Source organism: Pelophylax lessonae (assembly GCF_965119305.1).
Source record: "Pelophylax lessonae genome assembly, chromosome: 11".
Taxonomy (NCBI): Eukaryota; Metazoa; Chordata; class Amphibia; order Anura; family Ranidae; genus Pelophylax; species Pelophylax lessonae.
This window is the reverse complement of record NC_138778.1, coordinates 209,101,825-209,129,007: the sequence shown is the minus strand read 5'-3', so window position 1 is coordinate 209,129,007 and position 27,183 is coordinate 209,101,825. Positions and strand designations below refer to the sequence as shown.

The 27,183-nt window shown below is 47.9% G+C and overlaps 1 protein-coding gene across 2 annotated transcripts in view; it reads right to left on the bottom strand.

Moving 5' to 3' along the window:
* GMEB2 (glucocorticoid modulatory element binding protein 2) overlaps positions 1-26,921 on the bottom strand; it is a 58,285-nt gene extending 31,364 nt beyond the window's left edge. For both annotated transcript variants that reach the window (XM_082271531.1, XM_082271532.1), the window contains exons 1-3: positions 26,757-26,921; positions 10,536-10,667; positions 3,303-3,397 (exon numbers count right to left, since the gene is read on the bottom strand). In XM_082271531.1, the coding sequence (XP_082127657.1) occupies positions 3,303-3,397; positions 10,536-10,651 (211 nt within the window). In that variant the 5' untranslated portion in view covers positions 10,652-10,667; positions 26,757-26,921. The remainder of the gene's footprint in view (positions 1-3,302; positions 3,398-10,535; positions 10,668-26,756) is intronic.
* Between the last annotated feature and the right edge of the window lie 262 nt (positions 26,922-27,183).

Sequence of the window (27,183 nt, the reverse complement as noted above, 5' to 3'; positions counted from 1 at the left end):
AGAGCTCCTGAAGTTATCTTCCAGGAGCACAATAAACCTGTCAGATGTGAATAAGAGAGATAAGTCTACATAGCGGCAGGCACCTCTTTAAACTTACCTCATGGCATTCCTGGAATTCAGCTTTAATACCTAATAGAAGGTTAAACCCCAGTGAAAGTATCATGCCTGGAGTTGGGCTTTAACCTATCAAAACAGACCTATCACTATAAATTCACACACTATACTAATACTACACAATAGGGTACATCAGCATTCCCAAATTACATTTTATTTTGTTTAAAGAGGACCCCTAAACTTGCAATTAATGTGCAAAACGTAATTTCTGTTGCTGCATACATGCTCTACGGCTACCAGGGGGCACTGTAAGTGTTCAAAATCATTAAGTCCCCATTCACATTGGAGTGATTTGTCATGTGATTTGACAGGTTAAATCGCATGACAAGTCATATCCTATTGCTGGCAATGTTCAAATTAATGCAACGCCGACTTTGCGATGTCGCATTGATTTGAAAAAGTAGTACACTACTTTTGGCGATTTCAGGTGCGACTTCAATAGACATCTATGCATGAAGCCGCACAGAAGTCTTCAAAGTTGCACCCCCAAGTCACACTGAGATGAGGAGGTGAAATTGCACGATTTCAAAGCCACACTCAATGTGAACGGAGGCTAAAGAATGTAGATATTGATTGTTTTGAATAATTTAAACCTTAACCGTTAGATAGAAGGGATCAGCAGAAAACAAGGCCTTCCAATATAATGTGGTAACCTGGCTGATCTTTAAAGTAATTGTAAAGTTATTCTTACCTGCTCTATGCAGTTGGTTTTGCACAGAGTGACCCGGATCTTCCTCTTCCCGCGGGCCCTCTTCTGTACTCTTGGCCCCTCCCTCCTGTTCAGTGCCCCCACAGCAAGCAGCTTGCTGTGGAGGCACCCGAGTCGAGTCACAGCTCCGTGTCTATTCAGAGTAGCGACCCAGCCGCGCCTCCTCTCTCCTGATTGGCTGACTGATTGACAGCAGGGGAAGCCAATCGTACCACGCTGCTGTTTCAGCCAATAAGGAGGGGAGTCTCGGGCAGCTGAGAAACTCCTGCAACATTGCTGGATAAAGATTGGCTCAGGTAAGTATTACGGGGGTGAGGGGGGCTGCTGCACACAGAAGTTTGTTTTTATCTTAATGCATTAACCTTCTGACTTTACAATCCCTTTAAAGTTCACCTTTGTAAAAAAATAAAATGTACGTAAAAAAAAAAAAAAAAAAGTATCTGCACAAAAACAATAAAAAAAAAAACAAAAATAAAAAAAGGAAAAGCGCACAGCTGCCCTAGTGTATTAGTGCTTTATTAGGGACACACAAGAAAGATCACAATAGTTGCACTCACATTTGGAGAAGTAAAAACAGGCGTGTGGTATCATTTGTTCCCCTCTCCTGGATCAGCACTACAAGATGCATCTACAGACATCCAGCCACCTTTTAGCCGGATGACAGATCACAGACCGCTTGACCCAGGCTCCGGCGTGCACGGTGGACTGCACATGCGCCCGGACCTGCCGGCGCTGCGCATCGGCGTTGCGTTTCCACCACCCAGTGGATCAACAGGAGAGCTGCAATGCTTTAGTAATGGAAGTTCCATACACGTTAATATTACCAGCCTGCCTGCCTCAAGGGCGTTTTATTAAGCGCATGAAGTAGAAAGAAGTGCATTTAATACTTTATTAGGAGCCTGCAGAGCTCTGCACCCGCGATCAGCAGATCACAAGTGCAATTTCAGGCTCCTGCAGACTGTCAGTGTAGCCGTCTCCCTGTACCTCATAAGGGCGGGCAGTTACTGAATGATAGGAAGCATCAATGAACTACCTAGAGTGCTCATCAACGCCCTGGTAGATCATTGAGAACTACAAGCTGTCAGCCGCAACGGCTGATGGTAATTTTAGTTTCCCCATTCACAGAACTGTGAGTTTTTTAAATTGTGGCAGTGGGTGTGGGGAGAAGAGCTCTGGTCTGCTGTCACAAGAGGAGGGAGGGGTGCGGGAGCTGCTTTATCAGTAACATGCTACACCCTGGATACAGGTGTATCATGTTGGGAAAGGTGAACTTATCCTTTTAATGAATATGTATATAGTATATTACTGTGTTTATCACAAAGTTTTTAAGGAGCCTTTGAAGTATTTACCTCTATGGGGTGGTATAACAATATCGAATCGCTTCAAAAAGCTTAAAAATATGGTTTATAGTTTCCCCAGCTAGTATGGCTATCGCTGTACCTCCTATCAACATACGCGCGGCATAGATTTGTTTCAGGTCTCCTTCCCCATCTACTCTAAGAAGGTGGAGACACAACATCAGCGCTTGTATCTATCAAAAAGGAAAAATGTAATGTCGTCAGGGCAGCCACCCTGTGTAAAGTCTCCTCACTCTAGTGGGCAAATGGGAGTAGAGATTGACCGATTATCGGCAAAGCCGATGTGCACTTTCACCGATATATCGGAATCGGCCACCAAGTTTACCGATATTGCCGATATTTTGGAAAGTGCTGTACGGGAGTGATGCCTGCAGCTAAAGGCATCACCTTGGTACCGGCGTCCATAGCCGTCGGTCGGCTGTCTTGTAATGACAAACGATGCGGCTGAGAAGCCGCTCAGCTGTCATTACAAGGAGCGGGAGGGGACGCCCCCCACCCCCTCCCGCGGCTCGCTGGGTCTCCCGTCCCACCGGGAGACACGGGCAACCAGCCTGCATGGCCACCGAAGACCCGATCAAAGCCGCATTTGGCTCTGATTAGGTCTCCATGCAAAAACTTGGAAGTGATGTCATGACTTCCGGGTACTCGGCAGCAAATTTAAAAAAATGCGAGCATTCAAAACAGCCAAACTTGACGTTTTGAATGCTTTTAATGCTTTGAATGCTTTTAAGTGCAGAGGAGGGGTTTGGGGTCTCTTAGACCCTCAGATTCCTCCACAAGAGTACCCGTGAAGTAAAAAAAAAAAAATTTTAAAAATTGTTGGAAAATATTGGCCAATATCGGCCGATACCAATACACGATGACAAAAATATCGGTATCGGCAATGAAAAAAAACAATATCGGCCGATCACTAATATGGAGCAATGGAGGAGTAAAATGAAAGTAAATATGTACAGTTGTTGGGGAAGGGGGGGGGGGGGCAGCATTAAAGAGAACCCATTGTCTGAATGGGCAAGGCACAGGTTGACTTTCAGTCTAGAAAAGGGTACTGCATCTCTGCACAAAACAAGCAAACCCACTGTTGTTGAGCAGAAGATATAATAAGCAGGGACTTTACATACCTAACACAGCTTCTTTCAGTTCTGTTGAGGCACTAAAGGCGGCTGCAGCTGCTGCCGCCACATTTTCTGACTCCATGGCTTCTTCGGCTAGGCTCCTGCACCCAAAGGAGAACAGAGGGTTAGGACAACTGTCAACTTTGCTTTCAGCTTTGACACAATCATAACAGGCACACTGCAGTTTTATTCTGCTACAGCCTAGGGTGCTGGTCATGCAGCACATATTAGAGTGTACGCAAGCATTTTACACAAAAAAAAGAAAAAAGCATTGATAAAAAAAAAAAAAAAAAAAAATACATATTCCCGCAACAACAAGCAATAGCTTGAACTTCTCTCTAAAAGCCTTAGTAAACACTGCTTGCTCACTTGTACCTACAAGTAAGCTTATAATGAAGCACACCAGTAGGTACAAGGAATATCTCCTAAATGTGCACCCTTAAGGAGATATTTACTACTTCTGCAGCTGGGGACATCACCCTTGCATGCGCAATGAAAGGACAGGCATGCTATCCCTTCGGAGCTTTGTGTCGCGACCGTGGCTCCCATGTGCATAAATGGAGTGACATCATCGTGGCTCAGGCCATTCAAATGGCCGCAGCCCGTGAACCCAGAAGGAAGACCAGGTGAAGATAGAAGACCTGTCAGCGGTGACAGTGTGCCGCTGGAGGACTTACGTTTTAAGGGTAAATCTCTCATAATGTGCTAGTATACGATGAATACTAGCACAGTATGACATTAACTTGCAGGGGGAAAGTTTTTTTTTACACTAACTACTGCTTTAAAACTAAAGCCAAAACTTTTTTCCTTTTTTGATTGAGTAGGGGAGGGTAAGAACTCCTATTAGTTTTTTTTTTGCTGTGTTCGTTTTTTTTTTTAGGGTCCGTTCACATGAATGATCAGATCAGATCCGCCTGTCAGTTTTTCAGGCGGACCTGATCAGATGCTCCATGCATCCCTATGGGGCAGCGGGTGTCAGCAGAGACATCTCCGCTGACACCCGCTGCTATCCGATCTGATCCTGTCTGTGAAATCCAGACGGATGGAAACCCTATTTTCCATCCGTCCAGCGGATGGGATCGGATGAGAAAGGACAGGTGGTCCGTTCTCATCCTATCTCCCATAGAGGACAGCGGGGATCTGACAGCTCCGTCTCTGCACACAGAGCGGAGATGGAGCTGTCACCTGCCTGCTCAGCGGGGATCGGCGGATCGATCCCCCGCTGAGCAAAAAGGACCGTCGTCGGACGGCGCATCGTGTGAAAGGACCCTTACTTCCTTTGTTTGTTTCTTTTGCACTCCTGTGACCCGCTTTCAGCAGACAGTGGGCTGAAGTCTGCTGTCGTCACAGAGCTGGTCCAGCCTCTGGCAAGCTCACTATAATAAAGTCAGGATCCGCCCAAATGCCTGTACCAGCACCTGGCTCAGCTTGCCCCCCCTCCCCAGCTATCCGTTGAGCGCAGGGGGACAGAGAGCTGCTAACAGGAGTCCCACTCTATATGAAGTGCACCCCTGAACCCTGCACTATATATGTAGCACACTCCCGAACTTTGCACTCTGTGTGCAACCACCCCCCAAACTCTGGACTATGTACGTAATACACTCCTTGTATTCAATGCCCCTTTAAAACCCTCCCAATGTTAGTGAAATTTGACCACACCCACTATTTGATGCGGTTTGGAAGGTGTGTGTGTGTGGGGGGAGGGGGTATTTTGGGGGTTCGTGATTGAGTTGCTGTACCTATTTTCTGAGAAAAAAAGCCCTGTATAAAATTAAACATTTTTGACAGACGAGACAATTCACAAGAAAATATTGGTATTTTAAAAGGAAAATGAAGATGAGGTCACACCAAGACAGATATACTGTATACTGTCAATTCAGGACAGAAGCAGCCAGGCTCCTTGATGTTCCCATGTGATCATGCTTGGCACAGGACCCTGGAGGTAGAAAGTCTCAATTGCCCTATTAAAAAAGAAAACTGGCAAAAAAACGAACGCTTCCCCTCTTATGCAATTTTAAAATTTTACCTGGCCAATCAGGTGTTAACATCCAGGAATACCTGGTATTTTTAGTGTCGCTTTAAATCCCTAACCTGCTCTACATTCCTTATAACGTGATTGGTCCAGAGAGAAAGGAATATGTCAGCAGCCCCCGGCTGGAGGTGTTTGATGTCGGCCCCAAGTGTACATGTCGGAAGCGCAGGCCCTTGCTTGTTGCCATGGCAAAACTGTGGGAGGCAGATGGGTGCAGCCAGTTAAAGCCTTGTATCTAGTGTCTGGACTGAAGATGGCATTTCAGGACAGCAGTGAGCCCAAAACTCACATATCCTTGTGAAGGGTATGCAGCTGGGAGATCTCACCCCATGTAACGTACATCGCTGAGATCAAAACCTTTGGGAAAGAACTGCTGCAGGCCTGCTAAATTATTTATGTACTGCAAGAATACGGCTAAGAAATGCAGCACCTTAGGGATGAAACGGTCTCTAATTGCCATCTTTTTAGGGTGAGGTTGGCAAGAGTGTTTAAGAGACATTTGACCACAGCCCCCCTAAACTCAGGCCCCCCCCCCCTTACTCAGCTGCATCATCCCAGCTCCGGAGCAATGCTTTGGTGGTCCTATAACCCCTTACCTGGTCACGCTCCCTCCCACTGCAGCAACCCAGCTCCAGAGCAATTCTGTAATAGTCCTATAACCCCCCTAAACCCAGGACCCCTAATACCCAGCTATGATCTCTCCCCCTGCAGCAACCCAGCTCTGGAGGAATGCTTTAATAGTCCTTTAACCCCCCCTAAACCCAGAGCCCCTATTACCAAGCCACATTGTCTCCCACTGCAGCAACCCAGCTCTGGAGGAATGCTTTAATAGTCCTTTAACCCCCCCTAAACCCAGAGCCCCTATTACCAAGCCACATTGTCTCCCACTGCAGCAACCCAGCTCTGGGGGAATGCTTTAATAGTCCTTTAACCCCCCCCCCCCCCTAAACCCAGAGCCCCTATTACCAAGCCACATTGTCTCCCCCTGCAGCAACCCAGCTCTGGAGGAATGCTTTAATAGTCCTTTAACCCCCCCCCCCCCCTAAACCCAGAGCCCCTATTACCCATCCACGTTCTCTCCCCCTGCAGCAACCCAGCTCTGGAGGAATGCTTTAATAGTCCTTTAACCCCCCCTAAACCCAGATCCCCTATAACCAAGCCACATTCTCTCCCCCTGCAGCAACCCAGCTCTGGAGGAATGCTTGAATAGTCCTTTAACCCCCCCTGAACCCAAAGCCTCTATTAACAAGCCACGTTCTCTCCCCCTGCAGAAACACAGCTCTGGAGGAATGCTTTATTAGTCCTTTAACCCCCCCTAAACCCAGAGCCCCTATTACCAAGCCACATTCTCTCCCCATGCAGCAACCCAGCTCTGGAGCAATGTTGTAGCAGTCCTACAGCCCCCTAAACCCAGGCACCCTATTTCCCGCCCACACTCTCTCCCCCTGCACTATCCCAGCTCCAGAGCAATGCTGTAATAGTCCTATATAACCCCTCTAAACTCAGTGCCCCTATTACCCACTATGATCTCTCCCATCTTCAGCAAGCCAGCTCTAGAGCAATACTGTAGCAGTCCTACAGCCACTCCTAAACCCAGGGTTCCCAATTCCCACCCACAATCTCTCCACCTGCAGTATCCCAAGCTCTGGAGTAGTGCTGTAGCAGCCCTACAGCTCCCCTAAACCTAGGGCCCACATTTCCCACCCATGCTCTATCCACCAGAAGTGTCCCAGCTCTGGAGCAATGCTGTAGCAATCCTACAGCCCCCCTAAATGGAGGAACCCCCCCCCCCCCCCCCACTTACCCAGCTACACTCCCTCCCTCTGCAGCATCCTAGCCCTTGTGCAATGCTGTAGTGATCTCATAGCCCACGTAAACCTAGGGCCTTCCTTACCCTATTACACTCCCTCCCTCTGCGGCATCCAAGCCCTGGTGCAATGCTGTAGTGGTCTCATAGTCCCCCCTGGACCCAGGGCCTTCCTTACCCCATTACACTCCCTCCCTCTGCAGCATCCCAGCTCCAGAGCAATGTTGTAGTGCTCCCATGGCCCCCCTAAACCAGGGACTTGTCCAACCAGCCACACTCCCTCCCCACAGCAGCATCCCAGCTCTAGTGCAATGTTGTAGTAGTCTGTACTTGAGACTTGTAGTAATAGGGTCAAGTATTTCTAATTATGGGAATTTTTCCCCCAGACATTCTGGTTCGAACAGAAATGGAAAACAAATGGCAAGTGCCAAAAAGAAGAGTTCATACTTACCTCCTCCCACAGCTGATCTGAGTTGTACTGCAGAGATACCACTGCATGAACAATCTTCAGAATCGGACACTTCTGGGAGTGTCAGATTCTCATTCCCCCAATGCATTTTGTGATACCTGTTGCTGGTCCATACGCCATTACTGTGCTCTGTAACGATGTAGGGCCGGCAGGAGGAAACACTGTGTGTAATTGGGGAATTCCGATACTCCTAGAAGGGTCATTTTCTGCAATACCGCACAGATCAACAAGAGATACATGTATGAGCTCCCTGCTCTTCCAAGGGTGTCAGAATTCTGGTCCCCCATTATGCCAGCCCTACATTACTACAAGGGACAAGAATGATATATGGGGCCAGCAACAGGAACCATTTTCTCTACTAAGGACAAAAGAACAATCATACAAAAAAAAAAGTCCCAACCAATCAAGTAAACATATTCCACCCCGAGGCTGATTGCCTTCTTATCCTGTATTCAGATACTGAGGAATTATGCCAAAAAGTTTCTCCGCTATCTGAATAAGTCGTGAGGTTGCTGATTACTGTTTACATGCTTGACTAGTTTCTTTGTCCTGTGATCTTGCTCATTTTTTGCTGGGACAGAATTGAGGGGTATTTATGTTCCTGCTGGGGGCTTCTGTTTGTGTGATGGACCTACTGGGTGGAGGTGATTGACCTGTTGTCACTTGTTTGTGTTAGTGCTGCCCTGCGTGGCATTGTGTTGTAATTGTCTGTTTGTTTTGTGCAAACTTTAATAAACACAAATTTTCAAAAAAAAAAAAAGATACTGAGGAATTAAGGTGTTACTAAACCCAGGACTCTGCATTCCCTATATCTGGTCTCACACAGTACACAGAACATGGAAATGTAATCATTTTAGTAAATACAGTGGGTACGGAAAGTATTCAGACCCCCTTAAATTTTTCACTCTTTGTTATATTGCTGCCATTTGCTAAAATCATTTAGGTTCATTCTTCTTCCTCATGAATGTACACATAGCACCCCATACTGACAGAAAAACACAGAATTGTTGACATTGTTGCAGATTTATTAAAAAAGAAAAACTGAAATATCACATGGTCCTAAGTATTCAGACCCTTTGCTGTGACACTCATATATTTAACTCAGGTGCTTTCCATTTCTTCTGATCATCCTTGAGATGGTTCTACACCTTCATTTGAGTCCAGCTGTGTTTGATTATACTGATTGGATTTGATTAGGAAAGCCACACACCTGTCTATATAAGACCTTCCAGATCACAATGCATGTCAGAGCAAATGAGAATCATGAGGTCAAAGGAACTGCCTGAAGAGCTCAGAGACAGAATTGTGGCAAGGCACAGATCTGGCCAAGGTTACAAAAAGATTTCTGCTGCACTTAAGGTTCCTAAGAGCACAGTGGCCTCCATAATCCTCAAATGGAAGATGTTTGGGACGACCAGAACCCTTCCTAGAGCTGGCCGTCCGGCCAAACTGAGCTATCGGGGGAGAAGAGCCTTGGTGAGAGAGGTAAAGAAGAACCCAAAGATCACTGTGGCTGAGCTCCAGAGATGCAGTCAGGAGATGGGAGAAAGTCAACCATCACTGCAGCCCTCCACCAGTCGGGGCTTTATGGCAGAGTGGCCCGACGGAAACCTCTCCTCAGTGTAAGACACATGAAAGCCCGCATGGAGTTTGCTAAAAAAACACCTGAAGGACTCCAAGATGGTGAGAAATAAGATTCTCTGGTCTGATGAGACCAAAATAGAACTTTTTGGCCTTAATTCTAAGCAGTATGTGTGGAGAAAACCAGGCACTGCTCATCACCTGTCCAATACAGTCCCAACAGTGAAGCATGGTGGTGGCAGCATCATGCTGTGGGGGTGTTTTTCAGCTGCAGGGACAGGACGACTTGTTGCAATCGAGGGAAAGATGAATGCGGCCAAGTACAGGGATATCCTGGACAAAAACCTTCTCCAGAGTGCTCTGGACCTCAGACTGGGCCGAAGGTTTACCTTCCAACAAGACAATGACCCTAAGCACACAGCTAAAATAACGAAGGAGTGGCTTCACAACAACTCCGTGACTGTTCTTGAATGGCCCAGCCAGAGCCCTGACTTAAACCCAATTGAGCATCTCTGAAAAGACCTAAAAATGGCTGTCCACCAACGTTTACCATCCAACCTGACCGAACTGGAGAGGATCTGCAAGGAGGAATGGCAGAGGATCCCCAAATCCAGGTGTGAAAGACTTGTTGCATCTTTCCCAAAAAGACTCCTGGCTGTATTAGATCAAAAGGGGGCTTCTACTAAATACTGAGCAAAGGGTCTGAATACTTAGGACCATGTGATATTTCAGTTTTTCTTTTTTAATAAATCTGCAACAATGTCAACAATTCTGTGTTTTTCTGTCAGTATGGGGTGCTATGTGTACATTCATGAGGAAGAAGAATGAACTTAAATGATTTTAGCAAATGGCTGCAATATAACAAAGAGTGAAAAATTTAAGGGGGTCGGAATACTTTCCGTACCCACTGTATAAACTGATAATTACCATTTCTTGTCAGCAGTATATAGCAGTCTTGTGACTTCTATCAGTGTCTGGGTAAAGCTTGTAGAAGGAGATTTCATTCTACTCTGACTGTCCTATGAGGCTGACCCCCTGTCTGGACAGTGCTGATTAGCCCTGTGCGATCACATTTACCCTCCCAAGAAAAGAAAAAAAAAAAAAAACTCTAGCAATACACACCAAACTGAGCATGTGCAGAGTGCCCCCAAGGCTTTGTTCTATCAGGAGATAGTTTGAGGACAGTGGAAGAGGGGGGAGGATCAGAGAGGGCAGGATCAAACAGACATTTTACGCAATGCAGAGGATGAACCCCTAGGCTACACTGAGTATAACAAAAATGCTTTACTGCATATACAGACGGATTTTACTGCTGTTGGTTTTAAAAACACTTTAGGTACAGAGCCATACCTGTTGGTGGTCACAAGAACCGCTTTCACCTCCTCCATGCTGCCATCCATTATATTATCCGGTGTGGTCACCACCACCACCTCTTCTACATGCACGCTGACGTCTGGGGTGGCCATGGTTTCTGCGGTTAGTCTAGATTAGAACAACGACACCAAACTTCTTCGTAAAAATGATAATGGATTCATATAAGACACAAACAATCGTATGAAAATCCTGTTGCACTTACTATAGATCTCTATACCCTGCAAATTCCTATGTCGGTGCAGGATTTAAAAAAATAAATAAATAAATAATATGCTGTACATCTCTCTCTTCAATACATTCACATTTTCCATAGTTTATCCCTGTAGGCCCCTTTCACACCTATGCCACCTAAAAGTTGTGCGATTTTGTAGTGATATATTTTTTTTATGCGATTTTGCTACGATTTTGACTGAACTTGAAGCAATGTTTATGGACCTCGCATTAAAAAAAAAAAAAAAATCGGACCAAAGTAGCGCAGGGATTACCTTGAAGTTGCACAGATATGAACGGTACACATTGGAAATCATGGCGTATGACTTGTCATGCGACTTTCCAGTCCCAAATTGCAGGACAAGTCACACAAGTGTGAAAGGGGCCTTAAAAACACTACAATTATACCACATGTACATAAATATACCTGATGATTTGCCAGAAAACAGGTAATGCTGACCAGGCTGACAACGCTCCATCTGCTGCACTGAAATCCCAAGGAGTGGTCAGTCCTGCCTTCTGGACTACAGAACTCTTCACCTCCCCGCCCCTCTCTGTCCCTCTCCAAGGGCATACATTCATTTCTTTCAGTGCTGCCGACTTGCATTACCAAACGCCTGCCCACACACTGGGGGAGGGGGGGGGGGAGCAACATCTGCCCCTAAAATATCTTTACAAGCCTGGCAATTATATAACAGGGAGCACTAAAAATAAATTGTAAGGCGGAACAGGGGGGAACCAAATGGCTGAAAACAACCACCGGGCAGCTACAGAAAAAAAAAAATGATTTATACATATATATATATATTAATAATAATAGAAAGATAAAAGGATTGCAGAGAAGACACATTCTAAATTCGAAACACTCCTCAAAAACCACAATATCATTAAAAGCAGAACTCCAGCCACAAAAAAAGTTAAAAAAAATATTAGCCCATAAAGGGTAATTTTAAAAAGTGGTACTAAAGGCAAAAGGTTCTATACCCAACTTACCCAGGGCCGGTGCTTCCACTAGGCAAACTAGGCAGCCGCCTAGGGCGCATTGCCACCTAGGGGCGCAGCCAGGAGTCGGCACCCTCTCTCCTTTATTAATGATCCTTGTGAGCTGAGGGGAGGGGTGGCAGTGGGGGAGGAAGAAGGGACAGAAGAAGATGCCAGGTGTCTGGGGCAGTGGCGGAACTAACAAGCCTTGGCTTTGGGGGGGCCCACTGGAGTGCTGCCTGCAATATGATCCTCTTCGGCTGGAGCTGAGCGGCCTAAACCCCGGGCAGGTAAGTGATTCTCTGCACTGAGCTGGTGGGCAGTCGTCATTTCCCTGGGTCGGTATTAAGCAGGGAGCGGAGGAGAACTGAACCTGGGCCGGAGCTCGGCACTGGAGGGCGACACCTTTACTGGAGCAGAAGCGATGGCCAACGAGGCACCGGAATGGTCTGAGGAGGTTGGTGATGAAGGATGTGCGGCGCTCTCTGACTGCTGCTTCTCCCTCCACCAGGAGTCAGTTGGAGATGTGGTGAGCACTGTTGTCCAGAAGAGGAGTGTCCTGGGAGAAGGAATCACAGTGAAGAAGGGGAGAGTGCGGGCCACTCTCTTCATACCGCCCAGTGAGTGTCCCCAGAACAGGGGATCCGGGTCCCTGGGTGTGACATGGAGGATCCCTGGTGTGAAAGGGAATTGGGGTCACCAGGTGTGCCATGGGGTATCAGAGTCCCCAGGTGTGACATTGGGGATAGGGGTCACCGGGTGTAACAGGCGTTCCGGGTCACCAGGTGTGCCATGAGGAATTGGGGTCCTTGGGTGTGCCATGGGGGATTAAGCTTCTCAGGTTTGACATGCGGCGGGCGGTCGGCAAGTGATTAAGAAAATCAGGGTGACCAGGGAGAAGGCTTGAAGGTATTAGAGCCGGTTCACACTACCATGACCAGAAAGTCGCCCCATGAAGGAGCGACTTTTTAGCAGAGACTTGTAAGAGACTTAAATGATAGGCGACTTTGTCTGTGGGGAATGCCTGGCTAATCTTTTTCTTCTTCCTGGAAAGTCTGATCACAGTCGCATGAAAATAGATAAGGATCCGACTTAGAGGCGACTCCCATTGAAGTCTATGGGCACAAGTTGGATAGAGGTCGCCTTGAAGTAGTACAGGAACCTTTTCTAAATTCGGAGCGACTTCAGTAGTGCATATTAAGACGGCTCTCATTCATTTACATTGAATTTGTAATGACAAGTGACTTGGGGCTACTTGAGGGCACACAAGTCGCGTCCCAGGTCGGAGTAGTGTGAACCGGGTCTTAACCATTCGAATGAGCCCCAAGTATAGACAATAACAACTTTTGATGGCATGTAAGAGCCCATTCACATTAGCGCGACTTGTCAGCCTGACAAGTCGCGGTCGGTCGCGGTCCATTGATTAGCATACGACCCGTTCTAATAGGAGCGACACAAGTTGCTCCGACTTAGAAAAAGGGTCCTGTACTACTTTGGGGCGACCTGGAGGCGACTTGCATAGACTTCCATTATGTGAAGTCTCTGCAAGTCGCGGATCACACGACTTCACAGGTCGCCCCCCAAAGTCGTGTGGCGCTAGTCTGAATGGGCTCTTAATAATGCACAAATTCAGACATTTAAGATATGTGCTTAAAAAAACAACAGTTTCCTTTTTTATGTGCACCGGGGTACAGAATACATTTGCACAATCTAAAGGTGGCCATACACAGAGTCACAATTCCTATTAAAACAAAACCCATCAGCGTATCTGCACTGTGATTACGTTGTAAAACCCTTTTCCATAGACTAGGTGATGGGCGCTGTAGTTGCAGCACTCATACACGCAATGGTAAAGTTACACAATGGACTAGTTGTAATAAAAACTCCAAGGGCGAGCCACCCCTTTCACCCCCCACTTCTTCATAGACAGGCAGCCTGCTTCATAATCTCGTTAGCCTTGGCTGACCGGTCAGAATAGGAAAGGATGATCAGAGGAAGTGCTGGCTGCCTTCCATAACAGGCAGATGTTCTTGGTTGATCAACACCAGGTATTCATATATGTAAAAAAACAAAAGCAAGTATGTAGCACCCTCCTAGGTAGGTGCTAGGAAAAATAATAGTTTGCTCTGCCTGCTTCACAGGGGAGCCTGGTCAGTAGCTATGACTGTTGCATGTGTCCATGTGTGATTCATCTGGTCTGAAGGAGTGTCCCCACTGTATCCAATAGGGGAGCCTGTTGGGCAGTGGAGGAAACCCAGCCAGTGACACACAGGCTTTTATGACTATCAGGCTTCACAGGGGAGCCTGATCAGTAGCTATGACTGTTGCATGTGTCCATGTGTGATTCATCTGGTCTGAAGGAGTGTCCCCACTGTATCCAATAGGGGAGCCTGTTGGGCAGTGGAGGAAACCCAGCCAGTGACACACAGGCTTTTATGACTATCCCAGTGGGTAGGCACAACAGAGGTGCGTGCATCCTGGGATAGGTCATAAAAGCCACAGGCACATGTGACAGGGTGTCTTTGTGCGGGAAGCCAGGTTCCAGGAGGAGGGTGGGGCTGTCTCTCCTCCTGCTGCTGATAAACGTGGTCACAGGCAGTCGGCCTTGTGGACCAGAAGTGTGGAGCTGAGCCAGGAGGTCCAGTGGATGCTGACAAGGGAGTTGGAGGCAGAGCGACCCAGGTAAAAAAAAACAGTGTCTGTGAGTACCGAGTAGCTTGCCAGGGGTCTGCCCAGGAAGGGGACCACTCCAGTAGGGTGTCAGTGGACAGAAAGTCAGCGCACACAGTCAGTGAGAAAGGGGGTGCCAAGTTAGACGCTGAAGCGGAACCTAAACAAGAGTACTTATTCTTTATCTTCACTTCAGTGGCAAGGTGAAGCAGCGGCCTTGCCGCATTCCACAGTCAGTTGTCCTCAGGAATTGTGCATAGTTTAAGTTGGAGTATCCCACTCATCCCTTCCAAATTCCAATAAAAACACAAAAAAACCAAATCCCCTGGACTGTTCATTGTCTGAGCCAAGAACTATTAATGCAGTGTATCTGCTGTCAGTTGCCAATGGTAACCCAGGGGAACCTAAGAAGTGTAATTCTCAGCAGCTCCCTAGGGGGCAGTGCTACAAGTAAATTAATTATCATAATCATTTATTAATAATGCTGGGTGTCAATCAACCTGGAAGACTAAGGACATCTTGTGGCCAAGAAAAGGTACTGCAGGGGTCAGCTACAGCGGTTAATTATTCTTTTTTTTTTTAAAACACCCGGGGAGGAATTTAAAAAATAAAAGCTTAGTCCAGAGCCACTTGAGCCTCTGTGATGTACTCGTACGTTGCCAGGTTGATGGGGTTGTACCAGGATGATGCTTGCAGCTACAGGCATCATCCCAGGTATCTTTTTTTTTTTTTTCCTGCTGGCAATGCTGATTAATGTAAAAGATCTTTTATTAGGCTGGGTTCACACTATTTATGTCTATGTTGGACATCTGCGATTTTTAGCGGGACTGCGACATTGCGGCGGACAGATCGGACACCTAACTGACATTTTTGACACTTTTGGGGGTACCAGTGACATTACTACAGTAATCAGTGCTATAAATATGCACTGTTACTGTAATAATGATACTGGCAGGGAAGAGTTAACACCAAGGGTGATCAAAGAGTTAAATGTGAGCCATGGGGGAGTGTTTTCTAACTGCATGGGGGCGTGGCTTGTGAATTGATCAGAGAGACCTGTGATCCTATATAGAAGGATCACAGGCGCTCTATGATCATTCCAAGGAGAAGAACAGTCAGCTGTGTTTACAATAGGTGCACATCCTCTCTCAGCAGGGAGCGATCGGGGGTGCCCAGCGGCAATCGTGGTGGCCGACCCCGAACATCGGAGTCCCCGCTGCCGAGTGGGGGCAGGAGCGTGCCGCCAGCGGCACGCCCTCGCCCCCTAGCAGCAGGCGCGCAACAGACGTAGGAGGGGCTGCCTGCCACAGTATATCTGCTGCAGAACAGGTTAGGCTGGCCATACACTATACAAATTTTCTTGTTCAATTTCCTTCAGATTTACCTTAAACTGTGAAGTGCAAGGGTCTGCCTGATTCCATATAAATTGAAAGTATTTAGGTTTGACCTCATATTATATGGTTTTAGATAAATCTAAAGGAAAATTGTTCAAGAAAATTGTATAGTGTATGGCCAGCCTTAAGCTGGATACACACTATCCAACTTTTGTGGGTAGATTTCCTTCAGATTTACCTTTTCTATGTAGTACAAGGGCCTGCCTGATTGCATACAAAGTGAAAGTGTTTAGGTTTGACCTCATATTATTTGGTTTTGGTAAGTCTAAAGGAAAAAGTCTTCAGAAAATCTTATAGTGTGTATGGCCCATTACACACACAGGAGTGTTCTTTGTTGCAAGAAATTTTAGATCTAAAAAAAAAAAAAAAAAAAGCTAAAGGGCACACAGAGTCACAACATGTGACAACGATCACCAAGCAAATCAACTAATACACTGCTTGGAGATAAAAAATCTGGATTCTGATTCCATAATGTTGGCAATGAAAATGTTTCCTGACCAAAAAATTTAAGAGAAAAAAAAAAAATAAGGGCTCTTTCACACGGGCGGTCCGATCAGATCCGCCTGTCAGTTTTTTAGGCGGATCTGATCGGATCCTCCATGCAGCTCTGTGGGGCAGCGGGTGTCAGCGGAGGTCACCTCCGATGACACCCGCTGCCATCCGCATCCTGTGCTGAAATCTGGACGGATGGAAACCCTATTTTTCCATCCATTCAGGGATCGGATTGGAAGAGAGCGGACAAGCGGTCCGCTCTCCTCCGATCCCCCATAGAGGGCAGCGAGGGCTGAGACACCTCCCTCTCCGCTCTGCAAGCGGAGACGGAGCTGTCATCCGCCCCGGCTCAGCGGGGATCGCGGATCGATCCCCGCTGAGCAACACGGATCCGCCTGCGGAGGCGGACCGTGTGAAAGAAGCCTAAGACAGGGAAGAGTTTACAGCCATCCTCTGCACATACTAATCATCTTCCAGTTCCAAGAAACCAAAGAAATGATTTTTGGGGGAGAACGTTGAGGGAAAACAGATTTTAGTGAGAACTGTGGTGATTTTCATTCATTTCCACTGCAATTTTGACCGTTGGCTTGCTTGAAAACAGGAAATGATTGAAACAGCGGGACGGATTGTTCTGTAATTGTTTCTTATTCAGACAGACGCTGATGGAAAGCTTGTAAGACCAGCGTTAGCTCTTTACATACACGGGCCTTAAAGGGAGAACCCAGCATACTTCCCTCCACTTTCCAACATTACAGCCATGAGCACTCGGCATGGAACCCACTTTACACTCAATGTGTGAGCATGCAGTGCCTGGCTTTATTGGAGGACGCCTTTTGTTTTCACTGATTTCCCTGCCAGGGGAGCATTAGACAGCTGGCCTGGCTGTGCCCTGGAAGCGACATGCATTGCGTTTATTACAGCATCCAGCCTGTCTACAGCTCTTATCATTAAGAGGAAAGAGACACTGGGGGAGATTTACTAAAACTGGATCTGGTGCAGCTGTGCATGGTAACCATCAGCTTCTAACTTCAGCTTTTTCCATTAAGCTTTGACAATAAAAACTGGAAGTGAATTGATTACTATTAGCTAGGGATCGACCAATACCGATTTTCCGGCCACCCCTCAGGCCGATATTCTGTACATTTAACCTCCCTGGTGGTATTCCCGAGTGTGGCTTGGGGTTACTTTTCAGTACCAAAAGCGGTAACACCGAGCTACACTCGGGGTTACCCTATAGTGAATCTTTCCTTGTCCCTACGATACCCTGATGTAATGAGAGCCTCGAAACGCGTCAGCCGTCATCTCAACAGGACTATGGACATGGACTATTCCTGACACTCAAGCGATTGAGACTGATATGATCACTTTTAACTTCTGTTTGTGAGTAGCCATTTTTATGATTTATTAATAAAGCCGTATTATTGAGGATAATGCGCTAGGCCGGTGCGCCCTTCTTTGTTTTCTTGTGTTTGGATTCCCTGATGTACCCTGGCCGATGCCGGTGTTCTATCAGAATAGCGTTACCTATCAGATTCTGCAACCGGAAGGGACGTTGGTACGAGAAAACTTACTGAGCATGCGCCATGCGCTTCAACATGGCCGCTATGCGTTCCAATAGGTTTCCTAATGTGACAGAAAACGAAGCAGCAGCAGCAGCCATGTTCTTACACCCACGCAAGTCTTGAAGATTTTAGCAGTAAACTCACCTTATATACTGAAATAGTCTATTTCACTATATAATCAGTTTGTCGCTGAGCAGTGCGGGGTGTACCAAGATGGCCGTCTCCATCTTCTACCTGCAGGTTACTCACTATATTTACTATATTACAATAACAATAGAAATGTAATACTGTTATTCAGTCTATGGTGAGTTCACTGCTAAAATAAATGTAAAAATTTAAGACTTGCGTAGGTGTAGGAAGATGTCCACCGCTGCTTCGTGTTCTGTCACATTAGGAAACCTATTGGAACGCATAGCGGCCATGTTGGAATGCATGGCACATGCGCAGTAAGTTTTTCTCCTTCGAACGTCACTTCCGGTTGAAGAATCTGATAGGTAGTGGTATTCTGATAGAACCCCGACATCCGTCTTCCAGGTTACCTTCCCTACGAGCTCCGCAATGCAGGGGGGGGGGGGGGTGTGGAACCAGGTGGGAAATTCCAAAAAAGTACACAAAACATGACAGGATACATTGTAATCTGTTAGGATTACATTACTGTATCAAACCATTTCACCTCAGTTTTGTCCCTAGTGCTTTGTCCAGTGCCCTGCCTGAACTTTAGGGGTCCTTTCACACGAACGATCCGATCAGATCCGCCTGTCAAAACGCCAACCTTGGCTGTTTTGAATGCTGTTATTTTAAAAAATCTGGCACCTTTAACACTTCAGTAACCGGAAGTTATATCAGGACATCGCTTCCAGGTTACTACATCAGAGACCTGATCAAAGCGGATTTCGGCTTTGTTGGGTCTTCAGTCAGCCGGTGTACGTGTCAGCTGGTCGCTCATGCCTCCTGGTGGGACGTCCCCTCCTGCTGCTCGTAATAACCGCTGATAATCGGTGGATCCTTAATTAGGGGGTCCACCGATATTTCAGGGCCCATACCGATTTTTCAGCCACCTTTCAGGCCAATCTAAGGTGCCGATATTCTGTACATTGCCATCACCTGCCAACCAGGTGCAGCGTGTCACTTGCAGCTATCACCTGCCAACCAGATGCAGCGTGTCACTTGCCACTGTCACCTACCAACCAGATGCAGCGTGTCACTTGCCACTGTCACCAACCAACCAGATGCAGCGTGTCACTTGCCACTGTCACCTGCCAACCAGACGCAGCGCGTAGCTTGCCACTGTCACTTGCCACCCAGATGCAGCGTCTCGGTTGCCACTGTCACCTGCCAACCAGATGCAGCGTGTCGCTTGCTACTGACACCTGCCAACCAGATGCAGCACGTAGCTTGCCACTGTCACCTGCCACCCAGATGCAGCGTCTCGGTTGCCACTGTCACCTGCCACCAGGATGCAGCGTCTCGGTTGCCACTGTCACCTGCCACCCAGATGCAGCTTGTCACTTGCTACTGACACCTGCCAACCAGATGCAGCGTGTCGCTTGCCACTGTCACCTGCCACCCAGATGCAGCTTGTCACTACTTACACTACTTCTGGAAGCCTCACCCCAGAGGCGTCCAAGTGGGTAAACTTCCACATGCGGGCAGGCTGTAAGAGAGGAGGTAACCATCTCTCAGCTCGCCCACGGCTGCAGCTCTGTCAAGAGCATCCTTCATGGCCCTGCTGTGGGGGCGGAACACCAGTGATGCAAGGCGGGCAGTGAGAGATGATGTCATCTCTCTGCTGCGCGCCAAACTGCTGACAGAGATTGGCAGAGACTGCAGCGAGCGCTGCGTGGGGACGGGGGGAGGAGCTCTGACCAATATCGGTAACATCTGTAAGTTTCTGAACGATAGCGATTTTTCAAAAAATGTGAATATCGGCCCCCCAATAATCGGCCACTCCGATAATCGGTTGACTCCCTGGTTACTATGCACAGCTGCACCAGCTTTAGTAAATCTCCCCTATAGGAATTCAAGTAGAATTCCAGCCTAGTCTTAAAAACATTCCCTTCCCCCTCCTTACACCTTTGTTGGCTAACTAGAAGAAAAGAAATATGTATATACTTAGCTACTTTCAGCCCACTCTGGTCACATGATCCCCTGTGTCAGTCAGTGGCTAGTAGAGAAGAATGGAGACAGCGCTTGACAACAGCTGGGAATTCTGAGTGTGATGACATCTCCCATGTCCTAGCAGTGGTCAGCACTCCCTCCTCTCCCTTGCAGCCGCTACCGGCCAACACAAGAGGGCCAGATCACGTGACTGGAATGAAGCAGGTGGATATTACCTTACCAAAAGTATTGGGACGCCTGCCTTTACATACACATGAACTTTAATGGCATCCCAGTCTTAGTCCGTAGGGTTCAATATTGAGTTGGCCCACCCTTTGCAGCTATAACAGCTTCAACTCTTCTGGGAAGGCCGTCCACAAGGTTTAGGAGTGTCTATGGGAATGTTTGACCATTCTTCCAGAAGAGCATTTGTGAGGTCAGGCACTGATGTTGAACGAGAAATCCTGGCTCACAGTCTCCACTCTAATTCATCCCAAAGGTGTTCTATCAGCTTGAGGTCAGGTCAAGTTCCTCCACTCCAAACTTGCTCATCCATGTCTTTATGGACCTTGCTTTGTGCACTGGTCCAAATCATTCGGTGGAGGGGGGGATTATGGTGTGGGGTTGTTTTTCATGGGTTGGGCTTGGCTCCTTAGTTCCAGTGAAGAGAACTCTTAAGGCGTCAGCATACCAAGACATTTTGGACAATTTCATGCTCCTAACTTTGTGGGAACAGTTTGGGGATGGCCCCTTCCTGTCATGACTGCGCACCAGTGCACAAAGCAAGGTCCATAAAGACATGGATGAGCGAGTTTGGGGTGGAGGAACTTGACTGGCCTGCACAGAGTCCTGACCCCAACCCGATAGAACACCTTTGGGATGAATTAGACCAAAGACTGTGAGCCACGCCTTCTCATCCAATATCAATGCATTTCTGGAAGAATAGGAGTGTGTTATGTTTGACCATTCTTCCAGAAGCGCATTTGTGAGGTTAAAGTTCATGTGCGTGTAAAGGCAGGTGTCCCAATACTTTTGGTAATATAGTGTAGGTAAGTATTTACATCTTTCTTCGGCCCCTTTCACACAAACGTTCTGATCATGTCCACCTGTCAGTTTTTCCAGACACACCCTCCATTCTCCTCTATGGAGCAGACTTGTGTCCGTTTACGTTTGCATACATCTTATCCAATCTGCTAAAACTAGACGGATGGGGAATGTTTCCCTTCCATCCAGTGGATTCTAATCTAAATGGGTCTAACTTCACATTAAAAAAATAAATAAAATACAAATCAGCTGTTTGTGAATAAATGACGTGGCTGTATTCCCCAGAGTTCTGCAAATGAATAAACTACAAGTCCTGTCTACCACTGCAGCAGACAGCTTGTAGTTCTCAATTAACTATAAGGAGTGCCGACGACTACCCTTGTATTTCACTATCTGGCTGCCAGCAGGTACAGACAGCTGTACTGAGAGCCTGCAGAAGCCTGGCACTGCACCCGCCATCTGCTGATCACAGCTGCAATGCTTTACAGGCTGCAGAGTAAAGAAATAATAAATGCATTTTTTTACCTGCAAAATCATCTGCATTTATTTATTTTTTAAAAACACATGACCTTCTTCTTTAAACATTTCCTGTTCAATCAACAGCATCAAAGTGCAAAGCATAACACATCTGTTTTTTTATTACGGTGTCTTAGTTGCTAGTTTCATGAATCACGTTTATTCTCTAATCCAATAAGGGCCCCTCCAGGTGTGTGGATGGTTTTCCTGCATTGCATTCAGCATGTCCATTACATCTTGTCCTTAAAATGTTATTAACCCCAAATGTCATATATTGCAGCTTACCAATCATTAGATGTGATTTCTGCATTTATTTTCTCTTTAGGCTTTTTTTCTCCTGTTGTCACCTGGTGACCTGGCCGGGTTCCCCATCGCTGGGGACTACAAGTCTCAGCATCTCCTCTATACAGACTGTCACTAGGAGGACTACAAGTCTCAGCACCTCCTCTATACAGACTGTCACTGGGAGGACTGCAAGTCTCAGCATCTCCTCTATACAGACACTCCATAACTAGGACCACTATAAATCTCAGTATCTCTCTATATAGACTCTCTATCACCAGGTGGACTACAAGTCTCAGCATGGACTCTATATAGACTCTCTATCACCAGGAGCACTACAAGTATCAGCATGGATCCATCACCAGGAGCACTACAAGTATCAGCATGGACTCTATACAGACTCTCCATCACCAGGTGGACTACAAGTCTCAGCATGGATTCTATACAGACTCTCCATCACCAGGTGGACTACAAGTCTCAGCATGGATTCTATACAGACTCTCCATCACCAGGTGGACTACAAGTCTCAGCATGGATTCTATACAGACTCTCCGTCACCAGGAGCACTACAAGTATAAAGCATGGACTCTACACAGACTCTCCATCACCAGGTGGACTACAAGTCTCAGCATGGATTCTATACAGACTCTCCGTCACCAGGAGCACTACAAGTATCAGCATGGACTCTACACAGACTCTCCATCACCAGGTGGACTACAAGTCTCAGCATGGACTCTATACAGACTCTCCATCACCAGGTGGACTACAAGTCTCAGCATGGACTCTATATAGACTCTCCATCACCAGGTGGACTACAAGTCTCAGCATGGACTCTATAGGAGCGTAGACGGGACGAAAGGGTAACGCCACAAACGGATGATGCTCCTCTCCCACAGCAAAGCGAAGAAAACACTGGTGGACTGGCATATTTTGGAATGTGAAGATTTAGGCATCCTTGATATCTACAGAGGCGAGGAAATCCCCCTGATGCAGGGATGCCAACACAGTTCGAATGGACTCCATTCTGAACTTCTGTACCCGCACAAAGCAGTTCAGTGCCTTGAGGTCCAGAATTGGACACCCTATGCCTTTCCTTCCTGGGAACTGAACAGGTTTGAGTAAAAACCCTGAAAAAAAAAAAAAGTCCAAACCGGGACAATCACCCCTTGAAGGAACAGGTCTTGTACCGCCCCAAACAGACCTTGCAACTAGTCTGGGGACAGGCACAGGTTGGAAGGAAAAAACCTTTCTGGGGACAAGAGTGAAATTCGATCTTGTAGCCGGACCGAATTACTTGGTGGACCCACTTGTCTTGTACCATGGAAGTCCACGGGTCCGGAAAACAGCGAAGACGTCCCTCCACCCCCCGATAAGGGTGAGGGCACACCTTCATGCAGAAGGAGCCTTGATCGGGGGTCGGGAGAAGCCTGCTCTCGGCCTGCCAGACCAGGTTCATTTGGATCTGCCAGAGGAGGCCCTGAAAGGCTTCAAGCCCTAGTCAGTTGACCCTGAGGGATGAAAAAACTTCTTATGAGCAGAGAAAGAGGGCCCACGTCTATGATAAGGTTCCCTGTCCTACGTAGCCTGCGGAAGAAAGGTACTCTTCCCCCGAGAGACCTCAATGGTGTCATCCAGGGTAGCTCCAAACAGGCGATCACCTTGAAAGGGAAGATCAGTCAAGTCCTTTTTAGAAGTCTGGTCCACAGACCAGTATTTGAGCCAAAAGACACGCCGAAGGACCACTGCCAAAAGAGGCAAACCATCAGGAGAGCCGCATCCAAAGAGGCATCACAGATAAACTGCAGCCCCTGGACCAACTGGTCTGCCAGCTCAGCAAAAGCAGGGGTGAGCGGTTCCCCCTCCAGGTGACGGCATAGGAGCTTAGCCCACTCAGTCAGAGTTTGTGACACCAGGGCAATGGTAAATACCGGCCGCATTGTCAAACCAGCTAAGGTGTACATAGTGCGAGCCACAGCCTCCGCCTTCCAGTCAGCAGGGTCCTTAAAGGCCGGGGACTCTTCAACCAGAATTATGGTTGCCTTGTTCAATCTGGAAAGCGGAGGGTCCACCACCGGTGGCACAGTCCACTTCTTAAGAAGGGACTTCTCATAGGGGGTAACGCCTAGTAAAACGTTTAGGAACCCCACAGGGATGCTTTGGTCGTCCCCACTCTAGTGCCAATTCTGTCAAAATAGGCAGGGAAAGGAAACACCTTTTGCCCCTCTGGGTGGCTTGAGAGTGCCAAAGGGTACCTGCGCCTCCGTCGCAGCTTCAGCTGTGTCCTCCATCTTCAGAGCCCCATGCACAGATACAATCAGTGCTTCCACCAGCGCCTTTTCGTGCGCGGTCGCAGACGTGGAGGGTGAATCAGATTCAGGATCTGATGAGGCAGGGGAAGGCGGGAGTGCTTTTTGCTAGCCCATTGCCCGCAAGCCACCTCCACCCGTGACACAAGGGACTCCAGGACCGCCGTCAGTGCATGGATGGATGGTTGGGACCCGGAGGGCCCCGCAGCCTCAGAGAGGGAATCAGGTGGGGAAATGTGCTCCAAAGACTCCATGAGTCACAGGGGAACCCCACAAAAAAGTGTAACACTGCTAAGGATTGCCCCCACTACGCTGGGAGCACCAACCTGTCGCCAAGCACAAGGCACAGAGTGATCCTCAGAAGAGAGGGAGAGGACCCCACCAGCCGACACCGAATCTGTACTACACGTGCAGCGATCAGGAAGCTAAATGATACAGGAGTTAGTGCCAGGGTATAAAGGAGGGGCTCCCACCGCCATAGGGCTCCACTGTCATGGCCGCCGCTATGTGCAATGGCAAACAACAAGAAAATGGCCACCCGACTACACCAACATGGCTACCATGTATAGAAATACACAGGCTACAACAAAATGGCTGCACCATGAGGCATACAGGGACCCAGAATTGGGAGACCAGGCCTCAGGACAGATCCGGGGGGCCCCTTGTAGGAGCCCCAATCCCGCACAATCGATCACCCGGTCGCCAGTGGTGCACCCCCTTATCGCCAGTTAGCGCCCTGCCCCCACCCCAGGAAATCGGCCAGACCACCCAAAAAAATACATCCCCAGCATATGGGGGGGGGGGGGGGCAGGATGAGGAACTTGGCAAGGGAGGGGGTGCCTGCAGGAAGGAGGGGAACCCGGGGGTCCCACCGTCCCAAGGAAGGGCCCATGTCCACCCCAAAACCCTCCAGGGGGAGAGGGGGGACAGCACTCACTAAACCAGACGGCACCGCTCCAGACAGAACCCCTCGCCTTTGAAATGGGGGGCTGTGGGCCAGGAGGAACGCTACAACTCGGGCCGAGTCTCAGCATGGACTCTATACAGACTCTCCATCACTGGGAGGACTACAAGTCTCAGCATGGACTCTATACAGACTACAAGTCTCAGCATGGACTCTATACAGGCTCTTCATCACTGGGAGGACGAGTCTCAGCATGGAATCTATACAGAATGTCCATCACTGGGAGGACTACAAGTCACAGCATGGACTCTATACAGACTACCAGTCTCAGCATCAACTCTATACAGACTATCACTGGGAAGACTAAAGTATGGACTCTATACATATACTGCCACTGAGAGGACTACAAGTCTCAGCATGGACTCTATACAGACTGTCCATCACTGGGAGGACTACAAGTCTCAGCATGGACTCTATACAGACTACAACTCTCAGCATGGACTCTATACAGGCTCTTCATCACTGGGAGGACTAAGAGTCTCAGCATGGACTCTATACAGGCTCTTCATCACTGGGAGGACTAAGAGTCTCAGCATGGACTCTATACAGACTGTCCATTGATGGGAGGACTACAAGTCTCAGCATGGACTCTATACAGACTGTCCATCACTGGGAGGACTACAAGTCTCAGCATGGACTCTATACAGACTGTCCATCACTGGGAGGACTACAAGTCTCAGCATGGACTCTATACAGACTGTCCATCACTGGGAGGACTACAAGTCTCAGCATGGACTCTATACAGACTACAACTCTCAGCATGGACTCTATACAGGCTCTTCATCACTGGGAGGACTAAGAGTCTCAGCATGGACTCTATACAGACTGTCCATTGATGGGAGGACTACAAGTCTTAGCATGGACTCTATACAGACTGTCCATCACTGGGAGGACTACAAGTCTCAGCATGGACTCTATACAGACTGTCCATCACTGGGAGGACTACAAGTCTCAGCATGGACTCTATACAGACTACAAGTCTCAGCATGGACTCTATACAGACTACAAGTCTCAGCATGGACTCTATACAGACTACAAGTCTCAGCATGGACTCTATACAGAATGTCTATCACTGGGAGGACTACAAGTCTCAGCATGGACTCTATACAGAATGTCCATCACTGGGAGGACTACAAGTCTTAGCATGGACTCTATACAGACTACAAGTCTCAGCATGGACTCTAAACAGACTGTCCATTGATGGGAAGACTACAAGTCTCAGCATGGACTCTATACAGAATGTCCATCACTGGGAGGACTACAAGTCTCAGCATGGACTCTATACAGACTCTCCATCACTGGGGGGACTACAAGTCTCAGCATGGACTCTATACAGACTGTCCATCACTGGGAGGACTACAACTCCTATCCTGCTCCCTGTGAGGTAACTCTCTGGCGCCCCCTGAGGTCACACAAGGACTATGCGCCCCCCTTCCCGCTCTCAGTCTCGCCCCCTCACACTCGGGGTCCCCCATAAACTGGTCCTAACACCATGGAGGACTCCCTCCTCACTGTCCACACGCCGAGGTGACGCTTATAAGACGGCCTCGCGCTCTCCCTCCTCCCCCCGGCGCCGCCGTGAGCACGGCCCGCCGTCACGTCCTGACGCTCCGCAGGGACCCGGTGCGTGCTGAGGGGGAGGGGATGAGAGGCCGCTTCGTCTAGGCCGCTTCACTTACCTGCTCTCCGTCGCCGCTGCTGGGCCCGGCAACTCCCTCCGCCGCCCTCCGGGATAATCGGACGCCTTCCTAGGAAAAGGAGGAGGAGGGGCGGGGGGTGTTTGAGAGGAGAAGGCCGCGCGCGTTCACGGGCTGAGGAGAAGAGGGAGGAGGAGGGGGTGTGCGCGCTCACGTGACGTCTACTAATATGGCCGGTTCGGGGAAAGGGTTACTGCGCATGCGCGCGAGTGGGTACTGGCCGACAGGTGGCGCTGTGTGCTCATGTTTTTTAATATTTTAGTATGCGTATAATAATATTATTATTTTAATAATAAAAATAGATAATGTAATTACATGTTTAATAATGATGCCTATATGTAGTTGTTGTTATTATATTAATATTTTTTTAAAGAGTATAACGTTATATTTATAACTATCATAATGCTAT